Below are 19420 nucleotides of genomic sequence, written 5' to 3'. Positions count from 1 at the left end.
ATTCCATCTGGAAAAGCAGGCTCTCCTTTTCTTGATCACCTGGCTGAGAATACTCTTTCAATTGCCTTGTGAGTTCAGTTGATCAATCCCATAATTTTGATTATGGAGAAAAATGCAGCCAATGAAAAGACTATATGAGACAAAGCCAGCAAGCAGGAGAGATAAGGGAAGGGAGGTAGGAGAGTAAAAAGTGTCTACCTCCGTCAAGCCAAGAAAAAAAAAAAGAGTGATTGTTGATTTTTTTTCGTATACCACTTAAGACTTTTTCCTCACAAGTAACCATTTTTTGGATAGTCAAAAAACTACTTAAGACATGTCCCTGCCCCTGGTTTAAATCAATTTTTACTGAGCATGAAAAAACAACAACAAAGCACCAAACATGTTTATGTGAAAACATTAAGTCTAATATAAAACAATAAAACAGCATCACAAATGTATGCTGTTGATATTCGAAATTGGACCTTTTGAAATTGGAGGCTCGGATTAAATGGTCAAGTACCGTCGAGCAATAACCGAGTACCTGCTGCTTTACTACCACTATGCAGCTGAATGAACATAATGCAACATAGATGAAACCGAGTGTATCTTATACTTGCTGACGGTTATGTTGCCGTTGTCCATTTTGAATATACTGGATGTGCGTCAAATGTTTCTTTTCTACTTATGCATGTGTTAATATTTAGTTTCCCAACTAAACTGATTTTTTTAAATACAATTTTCTGAAATAGCTGTAAACACATGTGTAAACACACTCTGAGTACACAGTACTAAAAAGAGTCTATTTGATCCCACTCTAAACAGAGTAAAATTTACACTTGGAAGAGAGTAAAATATTAAGAATACATTTTACTCAAAGTATTTATCACTATGTACGAGAGGATTGGCCTATCCCATGACAATAACCTAGTCATGTTTTTTTCACTTAGAAATTCTAAGTAAATTTTAGAAGGACATTTTTTGAGTAGATTTTTATTAGTTTATTATTTATTTATTTATTTTAAAGTAACACAGGGGTTGAGGAACAAACTCAAAACCTTCAGCTTGGGAGACGGCCACTAACTACTTGAGCTCATGCCACTCCTACTGTTTGCTGATATCTCTCGTACACAAAATATTTTACTTTATTCTAAATGCAACTTTTGTTTAGAGTGGGACGGAGTAAAATGTACTTTACAAATTTTACTGTGTATAACAGGGTCAGTACAGTGACTGGCACATTGATTCACTTGTATTTCAAGCAATCTCTGCTGAATTCTTAAACATGAAGAATTAATTCCTTACTGGAAAATTATTATCTTTTGTCTACTCTACAGAACTGTTCATGGTCCCTCATGTTTAATGCCTCATATACGATCTACCCATAGTACTCGCTGTAATTTGAAACCCCCCATTTAATTACTTAATCGGTAACAGCGCTGTTATTTCCAAGGTAAAGCCATGTTGCGTGAGTGTGATGTTGAATTCCACCTCTCTGCAATAATTAAGAACCAAAAATAAAACACCACATGGATGACGTAAAGAAAATGAGAAATCCTTTGAGAATTATTAAGTATTAACTGACAATATCCGCATAAGACGGAGAATAAACGAATAGTGTACGTTGCCGCACACAACAATACAAGCACACCAAGGCCGAAAGAGCAAGAACAAAGACCATCACGATATGAGAGAAGAAGAGCAAAGAGTGCGGCAAGCGGTGGGCTGTTTCACCACATTACTCCGTGTGTTCTGACCACCAGAAAGGAAGTGTTTAACTATTAGGTGCGCCTTGGTAAAGATTCCTCCCTTCAACAACTCCTTTCCTCCCTCCCTGGAGAGAACAGGGGAGCTTGCACAAGCAGATTTAGCACATCGTATTGACTTACGAGGACTTTTTTTTTTCCAGGCTGTCGCCTTGGGAAAAGAGAGCGAGAGCGAGAGCGAGAGAGCAATACAAAGAGAAGGATTGAAGAAGAGAGAGAGAATGGAAATTCAATACACAGACAGGGAGGAGATGAATGTTTTAGAGTGCACGGATGTTTAGCTGTGATCCATGTTGTCTGCAAATGGATGGATAGATGAGGAGAGGGCACATGAAGCGTGGGATCCTGCTTAGAAGCAAATACGCAGAACGCCGAGCCAAAAGCTAGGCATGTTTCTTATTGCAGTTTCCCCCTTTGCAAGGAACATTAATTCAAACTACAATTAAAAACACCGACATCCATCAACTCTAATTGCATCAAGTCTAATAGTTGTTGCCTGGCATGTGAGAGACTATCACTATTTACACCAGGGGTGTCAAACTCATTTAATTCAGGGGCCACTTTCACCCAAATTGTGGGCAAAACCTGTCTGTCTGTGGCGTAATAAGCTATAAATAACGAGTCAAAATATTTTCTTCTTTTTTTGTGTGCAAATAATTACACTGACATTCTGAAAATATTTCCGTGTATTACTATTTTATTGCAGAGTTTTTGCACCAAATCCTGAGTAATAGTCACATTTCCTAATTTCATTTAAGTGGTCAACAATGCGCCCTCCAATGGATAAAATTAGCAACAACAGTTCATTTTAGTAAAAAAATGCAATTTGTGTTCTGTCTTCCCGAGCTATATTCGACTCCCTAAAGACCGTTCTAGCCTGCAGCCCGTATGTATGACACCCGTGATCTACACTTTCCATAATGATATGGTGCACTCATTAGTTGACTGATTGTGATGGCCCGTCATGTGATTTATTTATTGTTTAAATCCCTTCATACTGTGTTGAGCAAAAAAAAAGGAATGATGGGGAATGATAGATGAATTCATATGTATGGTGTTCCACAGGGTTCAATTATGGGGCCTCTGCTGTTTACATAGCCTTTACTGCCCGTGGGTTCTCTCTTAAAAAAACAGTCCTCTATAAATATAAAGTTGAGTGAAGGGAATCAGCGTCCTAACTGCATGATTTGCAATGCCAAGTTGAGCAATTCTAGTCCAGCACAATTTGTTATCTAGCAAAACTAAAGGAACACCTGCATTGAGATGGGAAATATAACAGAACACTTTCTGAATTCAAGGTAAAGAGAGTCAGATTCAATCAAAAGAATACTCATACTGTTTATTTTGTTCGCCAGTAAGCCATTTGTCTTGAATTTAAAAAAAGAAAAGAAAATCACATTTTATTTTTCAATGAGGTTTGATGAATGTGCATTGAAAACTGACTGGGTTCAGTACCTCCAACTAGGTTAAGAACCACTGCTCTAATATATCATGCCAATATACAGTAAAGCACAAAAAATTAGAGCGACCCGATTCAGAATGATTGCAAATCATTGATGTTGGCAATAAAGTGCACAATAGCCGTAAATTAAGGCACAAATACATTTTGCATCCAAAAGTGTTGCAATGGTGCCAAACGGGCATATAGAAAAGTCTTATTCAGAAACACACCTTTGACGGCTTCATAAAAAAAAAAAGAAGAGCCAAGCATTTTTTTTTTTAAATAGCACCAATTTCATAAATACTTAAAAGATATTTTCAAACGGCAAACAAAAAAATCTGAATCCGTGTAAGCAAACAAATGAACACACACGGCGAGGGACTAACAGACTGCTTCCCAAAGGACTCATTGTGTGTGTGTGTCCTCACATACAACTGAGGGTTTAAGTTGGTGCGCGTGTGTGCGTGAGTCCCAGCTGGTGCATGTTGTGTGAGTAATGCGCGCATGTAACCCTTGTTTGTGTGCGTACGTGTGCGCCGCCAGCAGGCTGGTGGTTCTGGGCCGTCCCGTAAAGGTGATGTGTGGCAGCTATTTGGAGCCTGGACGTGGCAGGTTAGCTCACTGCAGCCTGATCATATTTTATATAGCATCTCTCTCCAGTCTTATCATATTTTATATGCCTGCAATAACAAACTGTCTGGAGGAAAAAATGTGTGGGGGGGGGGGGTGCCTGCCACTAGTGCACATGTGCCAGCAGTAAAAAAAAAAAAGAAAAAAAAAAGGAAAAAAACAGCCACACACACTCAAGAGGCTGAGTTGCGGCCCGGTAATTGACCAATGTAGAGTCAATTGAATACTTTTACAGTATAGGCAAACTGAGCGAAGCCCGCAGAGTGATAACTGAGGAAATGAGGCACAGTTAATAGAAACACAGCCATCTGAGTGGGGCCACTTGAAGAAGTGCGCCAGTAGTCATTTGGTTCTATTGTCTAATTCAGTTCGGAGCCGACATCTGTCACTGTCCTGCTGCCCACTGAACATGCACACATGCTCACACGTGCACATTTTTCTCTCTCACACACATCTACACTCACATGAATAGTATGAAAACAACAAACAAAGTCATAACAAGACTGGCTTGGAACAGCAATAAATTCACACATTTTCATACAATTCACTGGCGTCATGTTTAGAGTAGCAAAAATACACACAAAAAAGTTTGGGGGGGGGAAGAGTAATTTAACAATGTGCATACATAAAATCATATTTAGAGTTGGTGAGACGTGAAAGATTTGTGGTAAGAAGTTCAAAAAGTTAAATGAAAGTGGATAGAGCACGAAGGATGCATATCGGAAGTTGTTGTGATTGCTCTGGGTGCCGCTTACCTGGGGCAGATAGAGGAAGGCAGGGGGGCATTGCAGAGAATGTGGTAACATCCCGGTCCCGGACAGCAGAACACAGCCAGAGTTTGCCATAGAGCACAGCATGTGAAGACGGGACCCCTTACTCATAGAGACAGACTCTATTCACACCTCTTTTCGCAGATGCACCGCTCTCTCTATCCTCTCACCTCTCAACCTCTCTCTCTACTTCTCGTCCCCTCCCTTCTAGCTTTCTTTCAGCGGTAGCGATGCACAGGCAGACACTTACTACTTCAGCGGATGCAGACGAGGGATGCCCACACACACGGATTGAACTCCAAGCGATGGAGAGTGCCGCGTAAAAGTGTTTTCACGGGAGGGGAAGTCGTGGGAAGTGCGAGCAAAGTGATGCTCCTGATTCTATTCTTCTCTCCTCTGTTTACTTTGAGAAAGAGGTGGAGAAGCCGAGGCATGCAAATGGGGAAGGGAGGGAGGTTGAGACGGAAAAGAGAAACACAGAGAAGCAGAAGAAGGGAGGAGGGAGAGGGGGGAGGCGGGGCAAAAGAGGCTTGGGAGGTCCTTAAGGGAAGGAGATTGGAGAAAAGATGATGGGGTTGGGAGGCTTTTGAGGGGGTTGAGATGGAGACTGGGTGTGTGCGTACACTTCATATATACAGTGTATGTGTAAACAGTATATATTTGGGATGTTCAATAACACTTTTTTTTTAGACCAACAAAAGTACGAGTACTCTATGCAGTCACGATACCTATAAAAGTAACAATACCATAGTCCTTTTTGATACATAAAAACAAAACAATGACAGATAATTTTAAAGCAAGAACTATATATATACCAACATAGCATTTTCCTTAAAGGAATACAAAACTTATGACAAACTAACCAGCTATTCTGTGAAATGGTTAATTTCAACTCTTCCTTAAAAAAATTGAAATTTATGTTGAGCGATTATGATTTTAAACCTTTTTTTGTATTAAGTACAGGATCAGCCATTTTGGACAGTCAGGTGATGATCGTGACGTGTCGCGTGCGTAAAACACGCATATATGACATGGCCGCTAATGACAACAAAGCCACTCACGAGGAATCATTGCATCCCACGGCGGACATCAAAGGTGGAATTACGCCCTATAGCAATGAAGCACTTCTTCAAAAGCAGTACAGTCACAGAGGACTCGCCAAAGATTTGTATCCAGCCAAAAGTCGGATAAAAGTGGCCGACTCATTCAGCCTGTCGGTTCATAGCGAGTCGAAGTTGGGGACCGTCTACAAGTTGCATGTTACAAAGGCTCACATTAACAGTCAAGTCCCCATTGACATTGGTCACTCTGGAAATGCAATTTGTGGACGGTCCCTAACCTGGACGGTAAACATCCGGGTGACTTTTACTCTGCTAGGCCAAGCTACATGTTGTATGCTAAGCACGCTTTTAGCCCACATTAGCAGAGGCCACCCCCCACCGTCCCACCCCCCACACGGAATGACATGAAACCTGACATGCTGACAGCAAACTCCCATTGAAATTAACGAAGGCGGCCTTCGTTTACGCACGGGATACGACATTGCTCCCATTTTTTATGAAATTAACTCAAAGATCTAAAACTTCCACATACACAATCACACCATTTCTCTCAAATATTGTCTACATCTGTGATATTGAGCACTTCTCTTTTGCCAAGATAATTCAGCCCACCTCGCAGGTGTGTCTTATCAAGATGCTGATTAGACACCATGATTACTGCACAGGTGTGCCTTGGACTGCCCACAATGAAAGGCCACTATAAAAAGTCCCCGGACCACCACCCCACAGCCCCTCCCCAGTAAAACAATACTGCAAAAACTACAAAAAGAAAGAAAGAAAGAAAGAATTAACTAATTCACGCCGAGCCATTTTCACTGAAGCAACCCCCTTCACTCCCGGCTGTTTTACTGTATTTTGACTGATTTTGCAAGGCCCACATAATATTGTGTTCTATTGCTATAAAAACATGGAACCTACCAAAAGAAAGATTAGTCTCTTCTTTCATCAGGAAAAAAAGTATATTTGTATCTGCATCTGCGTCTGTTTTGCAGCAATTAGAATATAGCTAAGTTTCATCATTATTCACAAACCTGTTGAAATTTCTGGCCGCTCACTGATCTCTTATACTCTGCTGCCACCTCCTGGCAGTTTTCTTTAATAACTACCGTTGCTTTAAGCGACCTCTTCAGGTCAGAAGCTGCATCAAAACCTTCTGTATCCTCAAACATAAAAAAAAGAAAAAAGAATAAATACGATTTTAGGAGTGAAGGACAAAGTATTAAAAAACGTATTCATACGTTTTTGGGTTTGACTGTAAAATCATCAAATATAAAGTATATTTAGCATCAAACACTGTTGTAATTGACCCATGAATATAATCTTCTGTCAAAAACAACTGTTAATAAAATTATCAAAATGGACACACAGGCCTTTTTTTCTTTCTGATAGAAACTGTTCCAGAACTTCTCGCTTCCAGGTTTAATTGCGTGTATCAGTAGTTTTTGGACATTCCTAATCAATAATAAATTCCACATGAACAATCAAATATATTATCATGACTTTAATGATTATTGCCATCCCTACAACTCTTTTCTAAATGTAATTGTAAGGATGTGCTTGTGCTAAGCTACATCAAAAGTAACCATACATGCATTTGAGTGCAGAGAAGGAAAAAAAATCTATAAAATACTCAATGCATTTAATCCTTAATACATTATTGTGCCTGTAAATCAATTTAGTTACAACGGGATTAACGTGATCTCAATGCTACAAGAGCGCTTTGCAACCAGCTGCTTATAGGCTTTGTTCAATCAAAAAAGGGCAGCTTCCATTTTCTCTCTCTTTTCCTTCAGCAATTCTTGCAATATGCCGTAACACCCATCTCTCGAAATAAAAGCATTTCTGAAATAATTATGAATGAGAACAACAATTCACACACATGCACATGCACATACGCACACACATTACAGCACTAATGCAACGGCTTAATTTAATTTATAGCTCAGTTGTGAAGAGGATATTTTCCTTTAAGCGAGGCATTTCCCCAGAAAGAAAAGAGCTAATGGCTGAATAATGAGATATATTGTGGTAGGATACACATCCCCCACTCGCTGTCTCACCCTCCTCCATCCAGCATTCCGTCCACCTGTGGGACCTCGGTGTGAGCAAGCAATAGTTTATCTATAATTTGATGTTATGTGTGTTGATTGGTGCACTACGACACGGGCGAAATGATTACGTTTCACAAAGCATCTGTCTTTTACGCACCTCCTGCGTTGAGGAGTCGAGGAGGGGGAGGAGGGGCGGGCCGAGCCGCACAAGCCACACAGGGGATCGAATGATGGAGGGAAAAATAGGAGCAATGCAGATATGCAGTGCTCCTCCATTTTTCCACATTCAAACACTTTGCATTGGAAAGATAAAACTAATTATTTGTTTCATTAATACATAAGACAGTACGTATAGTATGTGTATAGTATGTACTGGTATGTATAGTTTTCTGGCCATAATGAATTTTTTTGAACATGGATTAATTTGTTGGGGGAATTGAGATAAATTACATTAAAAAAATCATCAGACACCCATTGTGTATGTAAGCATGTTTATGTACAGTAGAAATACAGTGCTAAGCAATGTTAGAATGACCATACAGCATATAATTGGAATGTCACTCAGTGGCGCACATACCTCTTTATAAATGTGACATGTAGTGGAACCTCAGCTAACAAACTTAATTGGTTCTGTGAGACCGTTTGTAACCTGAAATGTTCATAAATTAAATGAATGTTTCCCGTTGAAATGAATCGGAATGCAATGAATCTGTTCCAGTTACACTCACAGAAATATTTCAAGCCTAATTTAAGATTTATGTATTTTTTTTTTTACAAATTGCCAAGTAGTTTTTTTTAAAGATAATTTTAATAAAAACCTACCAAATAAACTTTATATGATACATATTTATTAGTCTAATAAAACCTATTTATTTGAAATGCATAATCCTCAGGTTTATGTATTTAGTATTAATAAAATATACTTACTTATTATTTTATTTATTTTTTACGTTTTTGGGATGTCTGCATTTAGCTTTATCCCAAAAACATAAAAATGTAATAAAAAAATGGACATGCATTTTTCACATAGCAGTATATTTATTGTGTTTGTGTGACCTGATAAATATGCAATTCAAACAATATACTTTATCTATTTTAAATAAATACTCTCATTATCATTAATTTTGAGTAATTATACTTTATTAATACTAAATACAAAAACCTGTGGATTATGCATTTAAAATAAATAGACTAAATATTATTAGACTAATGAATATGTATCATATATGGTCTATTTGGTAGGTTTGTGTTACCAGTTTTACCAGTTTGTGGTTAAAAAGAAAAGTGACAAATATGAAGAAATAAAACACTTTAAAAAACATAAAAACAATTTATTGCTCATTGACTTTACTTATGTTTTTTAATACTGTGGAGGAGTACTAAAGTTCATCCATTGAAAATGAGACTTCTTCCCAGAATGGAGAGATTCTGAAGTAATTTTAATTTTGTCAAATTCATTGGTTGATTTTGGCATACCGAGCCAGGGAAATTTATATTTTTTTGTTAAATAAAAAAATCATAAACTGGGATGCCCCTTTGTCATTAATTTGCTACAAGATGATTGATTATTTTTTATATATATTTTTTGATTGCCTCGCTCAAGCTATCATCAGCAAGTACTTATTAATTAGTCAGTCTGATAAAAAGCAAAACAGCAACAAAGATACATTGTATGACACTTCCGCATTCATTCATAAAACGTGGCTGTTTCTGCCGTCTGTGATTGGGTGAATATATTGTACGTAGGTGGAACTCTCTACATGTGCACCAGCTTTTCCATTTACAGCTATGTGCTGCCAATGAAGGCTACGCAGTGCGAGAAGAAACCCAACATAGATCCACCCGCACATCTATGCTACAAACATTCGTAAACAAACTTGCTCATTGGGGAGCAGCAGCCTATTGCCAGAGGGATGCACAAGGCAGGAAGGATAGGCAGCCTGCGTACTCAATGGGCTGCCCTCTGATGCCACTACAATAAACAGTTAGCCACAAAGCATTCTAGCAGGCAGTTCAAGCAGAAAGATGACACCAAGCCGGGTTTGTAAATGCCGGATTGAACTAGATAAATTGACGCATGCTGGGGAAACCGAGCTCTGAGCGGAAAGATTTGTTCAGCAACACACATGCTCAGTACATTTGAATGGAAAACTGCATTTGCTTATCTTACTGTATCCTTGTTTGCGGTTAGGGTCAATGGTCCAGTTAAAACATGGATACCCAAAACTAAATCACTAGGACACCCTGACAACTGTGGATGGGGTTCAACCAGGGCTGCTCGGTTTTGAAGAAAATATTAATCACGATTAATTTGGTAATAATTGAAATCACGATTAGGACGATCATTTGTTTTTTGGTGCAAAACAAGGCAATGTTTAAACGTAAAAAAATATTAAGACAAATAAATTTATTTGAAACACTAGACAAGATTTATTTTATTTTAAAATTAAAAAAACAGTGCAAATACATACATAAAAAAAGAGTATTAATTCAATAACTCCCAGTCATTTTCACTGAAGCAACCCCCTTCGCCCCCGGCTGTTTTACTGGATTACTGGATTTTGACTGATTTTGCAAGGCCCACATAATATTGTGTTCTATTGTTATAAAAACATGAAACCTACCAAAAGAAAGATTAGAGTCTCTTCTTTAATCAGGAAAAAAGTATAGTTGTATCTGTTTCCGTTTTGCAGCAATTAGCATTAGAATTTTCAAGTTTCAGCTTTATTCACAAACCTGTTCAAAACACTGGGGAAAATAGTTTTTTGCAACATGGCCCTGGTTTAGCTCTTATACTCTGCTGCCACCTGCTGGCTATTTTTTACCATCGCTTTAAACGACCTCTTCAGGTCAAAGGCTGCATCAAAGCCTTCTCTGTGCTCTAGCATTAAAAACATGAAAAACAAAAAATATGTTTTTGGGACCATGGCAATATTTAAAATAGAAATGTATTTTATATACGTTTTTGGGAGCAACAATCTTTTATTTTTGTTTACGAGAATGCCAATTTTGCAATTGTGGAGTGTAATAATTGAAACTGTAATTTAATTTTGAATAATTGCATAGCCCTAGGTTCAACCAATATCTTCGAGAAAGATACCAACAAGCACCAATTTTGAACATCTATTGAGCATGACTTGAGCAAATCTTTTTGGCAAAACTATTGTTAGTTCATGGTTTGTTAAGGTTTTTCGCTGCACATCATATTTTTTTCTTTAGAATTTTGTCACACATTCGACATCCAATCCACCCGTTTTTTGATTTTTGGGGAGAATTCAGATCCTAGATTATTTGTTTCCTATCACATAACATGCACTGTGGGTAGGGCCTCATCCTCAGGGATGGCCCTGCTTTATAATATTCCAAGTTTAAAGAAGAACTAATAGCTTACTTCTAATTAAAAATAAACAAAAAAGATCTGTATAAATGCACGTACTATACAGTACATGCATAACAGCAACTCACTAGCTATCTCTCCGCCACCTCTATATTTGCATGCAGTAGTTTTTAGTGTTTCTGCTTTCAGCATAACTGGCTGCCACCAAGCAGTCCTCCTTTACTAAACCCAGCAGGAGTCGCATCTAACACAAATAAGTCCCACCAGGTGAATATATGGCTTACTGACCTGGAAAACGGGGAAAATAAAGAGTTGAGTATGCACAGTCCTAAAGGATCTACAAAGGTTTAATATGCTTTAATAATTAATGTGGCATGCCCCAGTTTTATGATTTGCTGAAAAAGTGCATTTTCCCCTTTAATAGTCATTACTGTTAAAATCCAAAGGCACACATTTTAATATGGCCACAGTACGGATGGTCGGCTTTCACAGATCACGACCTCTTCCATTTATGCAGTTTTGCTTAATTATTAAAAATTACAAACACAAACAGTGCATGGAATTACAATATAATATTTTCATTCATAGGAGGCTGGATAATCCCATTGAATGTGTTTTGGAAAAATAGTTGCTTGGATTTGTTTTGTAAAAAAAAATAAAACAATCATGCAGTACATCTAACATCTGTACTGCAATTTAATAATGTAACGTTCAGTGTACTTTTCTGGATGACTTAGCAAGTTACATTCATTAGATCATCCACCAGATTTCTGGCCTCATCTATAAACTCACGATGCTATTGAACATTTTTCGTTTCACATTCTTGTCAGGAGGCCAGTGGCGAAGCTCCAAGTAATTATTGATGACCGAATTGAGAAGTTGGTTTCTCTATCAAGAATCACACCCCATGAAAAGAGCTGCGAAGCAGACTTTGCAATTTTGAAAAACTTTGAACATTTTTAATATAAGACAGCGGAACCTATAAAGTTTACCCACTAAAGAAAAGTGGGCATGAAAATGACTAAAGATACATTGACCACAATTAAAACTCATTCACTCCCAGCCATTTTCACTAAAGCAATCACTCCCGGCTGTTGCCAAAAGAAAGTTTAAAGTCTCCAGGAAAAAAAAAGTATATTTCTATCTGCTTCCGTGTTGCAGCAGTGAGCATTAGAATATAGCTGAGTTTCATCATTATTCACAAATTTGTTTAGAACTGTGGGTAAATGAGCTTGATTGCAACATGGCCCTGGTTGATCTCTTATACTCTGCTGCCACCTGCTGGCCTTTTCTGTAATTACTACCATTGCTTCACCCGTTCTCTGCATTTCAGAGGCTGTATCAAAGCCTTCTACATGCTCTTGCATAAAACAACAACAACATAAAACAACATATAAATACGTCTATGAGACTTAAACCATTTACAATAGAACATATTTATACGTTTTTGGGAGCAAATGAGTTAAAGAAAATCTAACAATATTGTGCGTCACACACTACATGAAAAACACAATGAATGAATGGTTAGTAGGTTTATCTTTAAGGTCAAAATTGCCATAGGTAGATACTCAAGAAACTGAAATAAAGTGAAAATGTAACAAAACAGTGCTGAATCCCTCACAGGAGAAATAATGAACTTTGCTGAAAGACTATGCTAAGAAGAATACTGGTTCATTTGTTCTAAGTCAATGATTTACTAAGACCCCAACTAGCAGGTGCTAAATTGTATGCTCCCTCACTCTTTAAGTGACAGAAGACACAGCCAGATTATTTTTACCATAGACAATTTGGGAAAGCACTAGATAGAAGATGAAGTTTGAAGTGATGGAACTGGAAGTGTAAGTGGAAGAGGCAAACAAACGACTAAATTACAGAAAATAAATAGACAGATCACTCTGATAACTGAGAAAAAAATCAACCACATAAAGAGTATATTAATCTCAAACTGAGGGAGTGAAAATTAAATGTAGAATTATGTGGTAATCCTGCATAAAACAATAACAACATCAACAACAGATATCTGTTTTGTTGATTTTGACTGTAAGCGCAGTCCACCAGCCCCACCGAAGTGTCACAAAGGTGGAAGCAGGGACCAAAGTGCCACCACCCTTTCCCCGCCAGAGTCAACCACTCCACCCCAGGAGAGTGGGAAAGCCCCAACCTGCCAACATGGCGGGAGTCAGCCACTGCCCTAACAGGCGACAAATGTTGAGCCAGTGGCCAGCAGCAGCTGGATATGAGGACAGGCGTGTGAGCACCAGGTTCCCTGCTTGCAGTCATCATCACTGCATTGTGTACGAGTGGCCCTCCGTGTGTGTAATGCATTACAATCAGGGGAGACTGCTGAGGATGAAGTTGGAAGACTGCTTGGCGCTGCATGTGGTGCATTAAAAACCATGATCACGAGATATGCTTTTACATTTCTTTGTGTGTGCAATTAAGATAGCACCTGTTTTTGCACCCTTTAGTAAATCAGGCCCAATATTTTTTTAAAGTTACTTCCTTTTTCTTCTACTTCTCTGTGCATGGATTTTAATAGTGGCGTCCAGCCATCCATTTTTAGGTCGCAGGTGAGCTGGAGCCCAGCAAGAGGCGGGGTCAGAGTCGGCTCATCCTCAGGCAATCTAGACAGATGCTCAACAAAATCGGGAACATTTTTATTATTATTATTATTATTCGTAGTAGTTGTAGTAATACTCCATCATTTACCAAAGTATATTATACATGTATAGTAGACAATTTATATTCGTTTTTTTTCTTTATATTATAAATTACAATTACTATTATTATTGTTTTACATTTCAAGTTGGGTGACATGTTATCTTATATGTCTATAAAAAAAAACTCAAGGTAAAAATCATGTTAATTGATCTATTGTTTAAGCATCTGAAAGGCACGGATGGATGGGGCACCATATAAAATTTCACCTATCATGCTAAACACATTAATATATGTTATTTACTAAATTCATAAAAAGAGCAATGTATCGGATGTCACTGTTTTATAGGGTGTCTCTATGTTTCTTTGTTGGGACCAGCTGGCTGCCAGTAAACCTCAATAATATTAATGTAAGACCACACATCAAGGATCCTTGAAATTATGCTATGTATTATATTTTAATCACACCATAGTTAAGTATCATTGCTGGATATAAAATACATAGGCTGGCATTTTCCAACCAATATTGTGTGTTAATGCTCATGCATCACCGTATTTAGCGTGCCTTCTGCCATAATGCTGAGTCAGCTCCTGTGTCCATATCCCGTTATGCTTCAGATGACCGACCTTTATTATGAGCGTTTGTGGCTACCTTAGAAAAAAAGGCTATATGTTCTGTCATCTTTGTGTAGCTGTACTAAATGGCAAGTAACGTATGAATGCAAAGATGATCAGATCTGTTTTTGGAAAGATCCCAGTGAGTGCCTCAAGAAGAAGAGAATATCCTAAAACAGGCATGTTTATTTTTTTTTATCTCAGCTCATTTTTACTAGCCTGTGGCATAAAAATAACATAACAATAAAGTCTGCATTAGGCGTAGTGGTTTGTGCATCTGCCTGTTCTAAGGGTTGGGGCTGGAATTTCAGCTTCTCCTTACTTTTTTGCATGCTTGCAATGCATTTGTGTGGGTTTTCTCTGGGTAGTAATATTTTTTTAGTTTCCTGAAAAATTATGCTTCTGGAGAAGCAAGATGCCCGGTGCCAGCAATATGTGTGATCTACGATTGGCTGGTGAATGAATCCAGGGTATGAAGGGTGACCACATTTTGATTTCCTAAAATGAGGACACTCGGCCCGATCTTGAAATGCACAAATGATATTAAAAAAAAAACATAACTCTATTTTGAAGTCTTACGTGACAAATGAATAAATAATGGCATAATGTTCTAAGTCAAACCTTTTATTTTGCTTGTCGAACCCATGGCACAAACACATCTCTGGTTTGCGGGCGCAGAACACTACCAGTGAGCTAAACTTCAGTAGTGCTTATGACCTTTGAAGTCTCAATAAGAGGTTCTTAAACTGACTTACTTTTTTTTTTTTAACAACAAAAACAACATTAAAATTATTTTTATTATATACCAATAATAACACGCACACATGGTCTACCAGTCGCAGTAACAGTAAAACAGGATTTCTGGTCACCCTAAGGGTACAGTAGCCCATACTTTACACCGCCCAAAGTCAGCTAGGACAGGTTCTTGCGACTTGAACATGTACATGTAGATAAAGTCCTGCTAAGATTGTATTTGTATGCACTGTACATCTTACTTTCAACATTCAGTGCTCTAACAATGTTGAAACAGTCATTTGAAGATTAGTGGCAAGCATTGTGTCTCAAGAAATCATTGACATCAAGAGTAGGTGTCATCGTTTAATATGCAAGTGTGTTATTGCTGTGAAAGATTAATATTTGAAGACACTTTGAAAAACAACTTAACCCGTCGGTGTTACGTGTCCATTTTCAGGCTTTTTTATGTTTTTCTGTGTTTCATCAAAGAACACGACGGGGAGGCAGAAGATGATGAAAATGACGACGATCAGGGCAAAGAAATTAGTGAGTGGCTCTCAAAAAATAAAAAACTATTATGGTCTCCTACTCACGAAGTGGCCACACATTATTTCCCCCCTCCCATTCCTAACCCCGGGGCAACTTTCTACGCAGTAGCCAGAATCAGCAGCCCTGAAACTGCGTTAGATTTATTTTCCAACGAAGGCATCATACAGCGAACCATAAGAAAAGCTTCAAGCGGCTTGAAGAACTAGGCAAGGCTCTAATTTGGCCTGAAATTTTGAAACGGGAAGCAAAGCCTTCTGCCGAAGGCTTGGTGGAGCAGGTGGAGCATGCAGAGCAGCGTGCTGGACCCCCGTCTAAGCGCAAACAATGTGGCTTTTGCACAAAGCCACTTCGGGCTTCAAATGTTTGCGCAAAATGTGGAACTTACATTTGCAAAAAACACATCAAGATCCATTGCATGAAATGTTAAATGAAAAAAAAAGTAGTTCTGGTGTTTAGTTAGTAGTAGTTCTTCGTTTCAGTAACTGGTGTTTCATGTTCATGAATTCTGCATATTTGTTCTAAAATGTTACTCATAAATGATGTCATCAAAATCAGTTATTGTGACTTTGACCTTCTTGTTCTAAAGAAAAAATATATTGTTACGACTTATTGACTTATTCAAAGATCTAATTATGTCATCTCTTAAAATATTTTACTTTGATTTATATCCATCCATAATATCTCTCTCTCTCTCTCTCTCTCTCTCTCTCTCTCTCTCTATATATATATATATATATATATATATATATATATATATATATATAGTTTTGCTGTTAGCATAATACTGCTATTATTGTCCATTGGGGCATAAAAAAAATAATTAAAATTTATAGATAGGTCTGATGCCACTGAACATTTTGAGCGGTAGAAAGTGAAAAAAAGTATTCATAAATGGCTATGTTATCACACTTCAAAGGAAAAGCCTGATTTGGGACGAAATTACAATAATTGTATGCTATTCAGAAAAATGCCATTGTGGGCATAACTGGGCATGCATAAAAAAAATCTATTGTTATGACTTATAGACTTGTTTGAGCCTGTAACTATGTCATATGAAATATTCAAATGAGTCTTTAATTTTATATATATACATATATATATATATATATATACAGCATAGTTAGTCTTGCTATTAGCATAATACTGCTATTATTGTCCATAGGGGGCACTAAAAAATAAAAATAAAAACTATATATGTATAGATAGGTCTGATGCCACTGAACATTTTGAGCGGTAAAAAGTGAAACAAATATTCATAAATGACTAAGTTATCACACTTCAAAGGAAAAGCCTGATTTGGGACAAAATTAAAATAATTTTGTGCTATTCAGAAAACTGCCATTGTGTAAAAACTGGGCATGCATAAAAAAAAAATATTGTTATGACTTATGGACTTATTTAAGCCTCTAACTATGTCATATAAAATATTCTAATTAGAATTGTATTTTATATTTATATATATATATATATATATATATATATATATATATATATATATAAATACAGCATAGTTAATTTTGCTGTTGCTATTATTGTACATAGGGGGCATTAAAAAAATAAAATAAATAATAACTATATATGTATAGAAGGTCTGATGCCAGTGAACATTTTGAGCGGTTGAAAGTGAAAAAAAAATATTCACAAATGACTAAGTTATCACACTTCAAAGGAAAAGTCAGATTTTGGAAAAAATTACAAGAATTTAATCAAAACAAAATAACGGGCGCGGGTTTTAAGACTACGTGTCTAGCGGACAACAGAAGGTTAAGCAGACAATTTGCTCGCTCAGCTACATTTTACCTTACTGACAAAAACAACTAAACAACAACAGTTAACAACGGTTAGCTTTTCTAAAGACATTAATAGATAGACAGGATAAATGAAGTGCTGCTAATGTCATCAAAACAGTTCCTGCTAGCTACAGAGTTACTCATTTTGGTGTACAGGTCAAAAGGCTAAATAACATCAGGCCTTTGAGCTGCTGACACAGACAGGGCAATACAGTATTATATAGTATAGTCACTCAACACATTCTGTTTTTATCTGTGTTTTGTTTTTCTAATCATGATTATGTTTGGTTTTAGAGTAAAAGCCTTGCATTGTTTTTGTTTGTTTGTTTGTTTTTTTCACTGGGGCAAAATTGTCCATAACATAATAAATGTTACTATTCTTGACAAAAAAATATCATTTGAAATGTTCAAAAAATTAAATAATAATAATACATTAAAAGACAACTACATGTCATTTAAAATTTTAGGTCAGTCTGTAAACATTTTTGTTGATCTGCATACTTCATTTTTTTTTTCATATTTAAAGGCAACAGGAGGGTTAAAACAATTGTATAATTTTTGGGCTCATATTATACTGAGCATGTTGGGCAGAATCACGGCTATTTCTTTCCAAAGTTACAAAAAGGGAATTTTTTCGTTTTATGGGTTAAGCTCTTTACTATCACTAGTACTCCACTGGTGACCTTAGAAAATAATTCTGAATAATATATTAAACAACCAGAATCAGTATTAGATTTATTGGCCAAATGTAAAAACACACAAGGAATTTGTCTTCACAGTCAGAGGGAGACAGCACGAGAAGCCTGGCGGTTTGCTAAATAGCGCCCCGGGTTTCTTAAATGGGGGAAAAAAAAGGAGACACGAGGGAGGGACTAACTAACACATCATAAAAAAACACCAAATAATAATGATAAAAAAATAAATAATAATACTTTAAAATTCATGTGAACAGTAAATCTCGAGAAAACCGTAAAATTGGCTAAATTCTGTTTTTGTATAAATGTATGGGAAAAAGAAATGTTAAAATATTTTATTCATGGTTTTATGAATCGATATCAGGCTCGAAAAGGAACATTGATTTAATATTGATTATTCGATTTTTTTTTATACCCAACCCTAATAGGTATGATTATGTCTTTATAATGTGTGTGTATAATCTCCTGCTGATTGATGCTCATAATTGAAAAAAGACAACATTACATATACTGTATTGTCATAATAATAAGAGCAAAAACTACTCGCTATACAGTATCATGATTCAGGCTTTTTCAGACGCTGAAGCAATGTTTTTTTCAGATATTTGTTTTTTTACTTGGGAGGTGCATACATTACATTGATTTGGCCTAAGCATATTTTTTTTTACATGAACATTTTAACTGGTGCAGATTTAATGCACATTTGACTTTCTGTCCTCTGCTTGTTCAATAAACTGTCATCAATTACTTTGTAACCTCGAATGCATTTTATTGCTATTAATGCAATATGTCATATCAGATGTCAGCCCACAGCATGCTGATGAGTGCCTCTTGTAAAATGTAAAGTACAGCATAACATCTCTCGTCACACCTTTATGTAAAATAATGCAAATGATAACCCCTGTTGTTTTTGCTGTCTTTATCACATGATATAATATCAAACTTTCTCAGCTGCAGCACCTAAAAATCAATCTGACTTGGCAGCAGATATTTGCGTTGTTGTCAGATATATTTTTTAGGAATACATGTTTTCTTGCAGTATTTTATTATTACCTGATTCTGGTGTAAACTTAAAAGGCTGGTGACATTGAAGCTTCAAAGTCACCATCAAAGTCAGATGGATGGTATTGAAATATTTATAGTTTTCAGTCTTGCAGCACATCCACCTGCATGTTATTGGAAGTGCAAAATGAGGTGCGACATCACAGACAAAAGGTCCTTGCAAGGGTTCGGGTGGGTTTGTAATTTGCAACTCGTCATTACAGCAAAAAGGTCCGAAAGAGCATGTCAAGTCAAAATTGGTAGGATGTGAAACCGTATTAAGTGAGGGAGAGAAGAAAATGAGA

At 36.9% G+C, this 19420-nt stretch overlaps 1 protein-coding gene across 15 annotated transcripts in view; it reads right to left on the bottom strand.

The window, feature by feature from the left end:
- rbfox3a (RNA binding fox-1 homolog 3a) overlaps positions 1 to 19420 on the bottom strand; it is a 436944-nt gene that overhangs the window by 130081 nt on the left and 287443 nt on the right. The window contains exon 1 of one of the 15 annotated variants that reach the window (XM_086064231.1): positions 4569 to 4928. The exons of the other annotated variants lie outside the window; for them this stretch is intronic. Coding sequence (XP_085920357.1) covers positions 4569 to 4694 — 126 coding nt within the window. The 5' untranslated portion in view covers positions 4695 to 4928. Of the gene's footprint in view, positions 1 to 4568; positions 4929 to 19420 lie in introns of those variants that run through there. 15 annotated transcript variants of the gene reach the window in all.

Source organism: Leptonotus elevatus, chromosome 20 (assembly GCF_054856555.1).
Source record: "Leptonotus elevatus isolate MCC_2025b chromosome 20, RoL_Lele_1.0, whole genome shotgun sequence".
In the NCBI taxonomy this organism is placed as follows: domain Eukaryota; kingdom Metazoa; phylum Chordata; class Actinopteri; order Syngnathiformes; family Syngnathidae; genus Leptonotus; species Leptonotus elevatus.
Note: the sequence above shows the minus strand (reverse complement) of the source record. Positions and strands in the feature narration are given on the sequence as shown.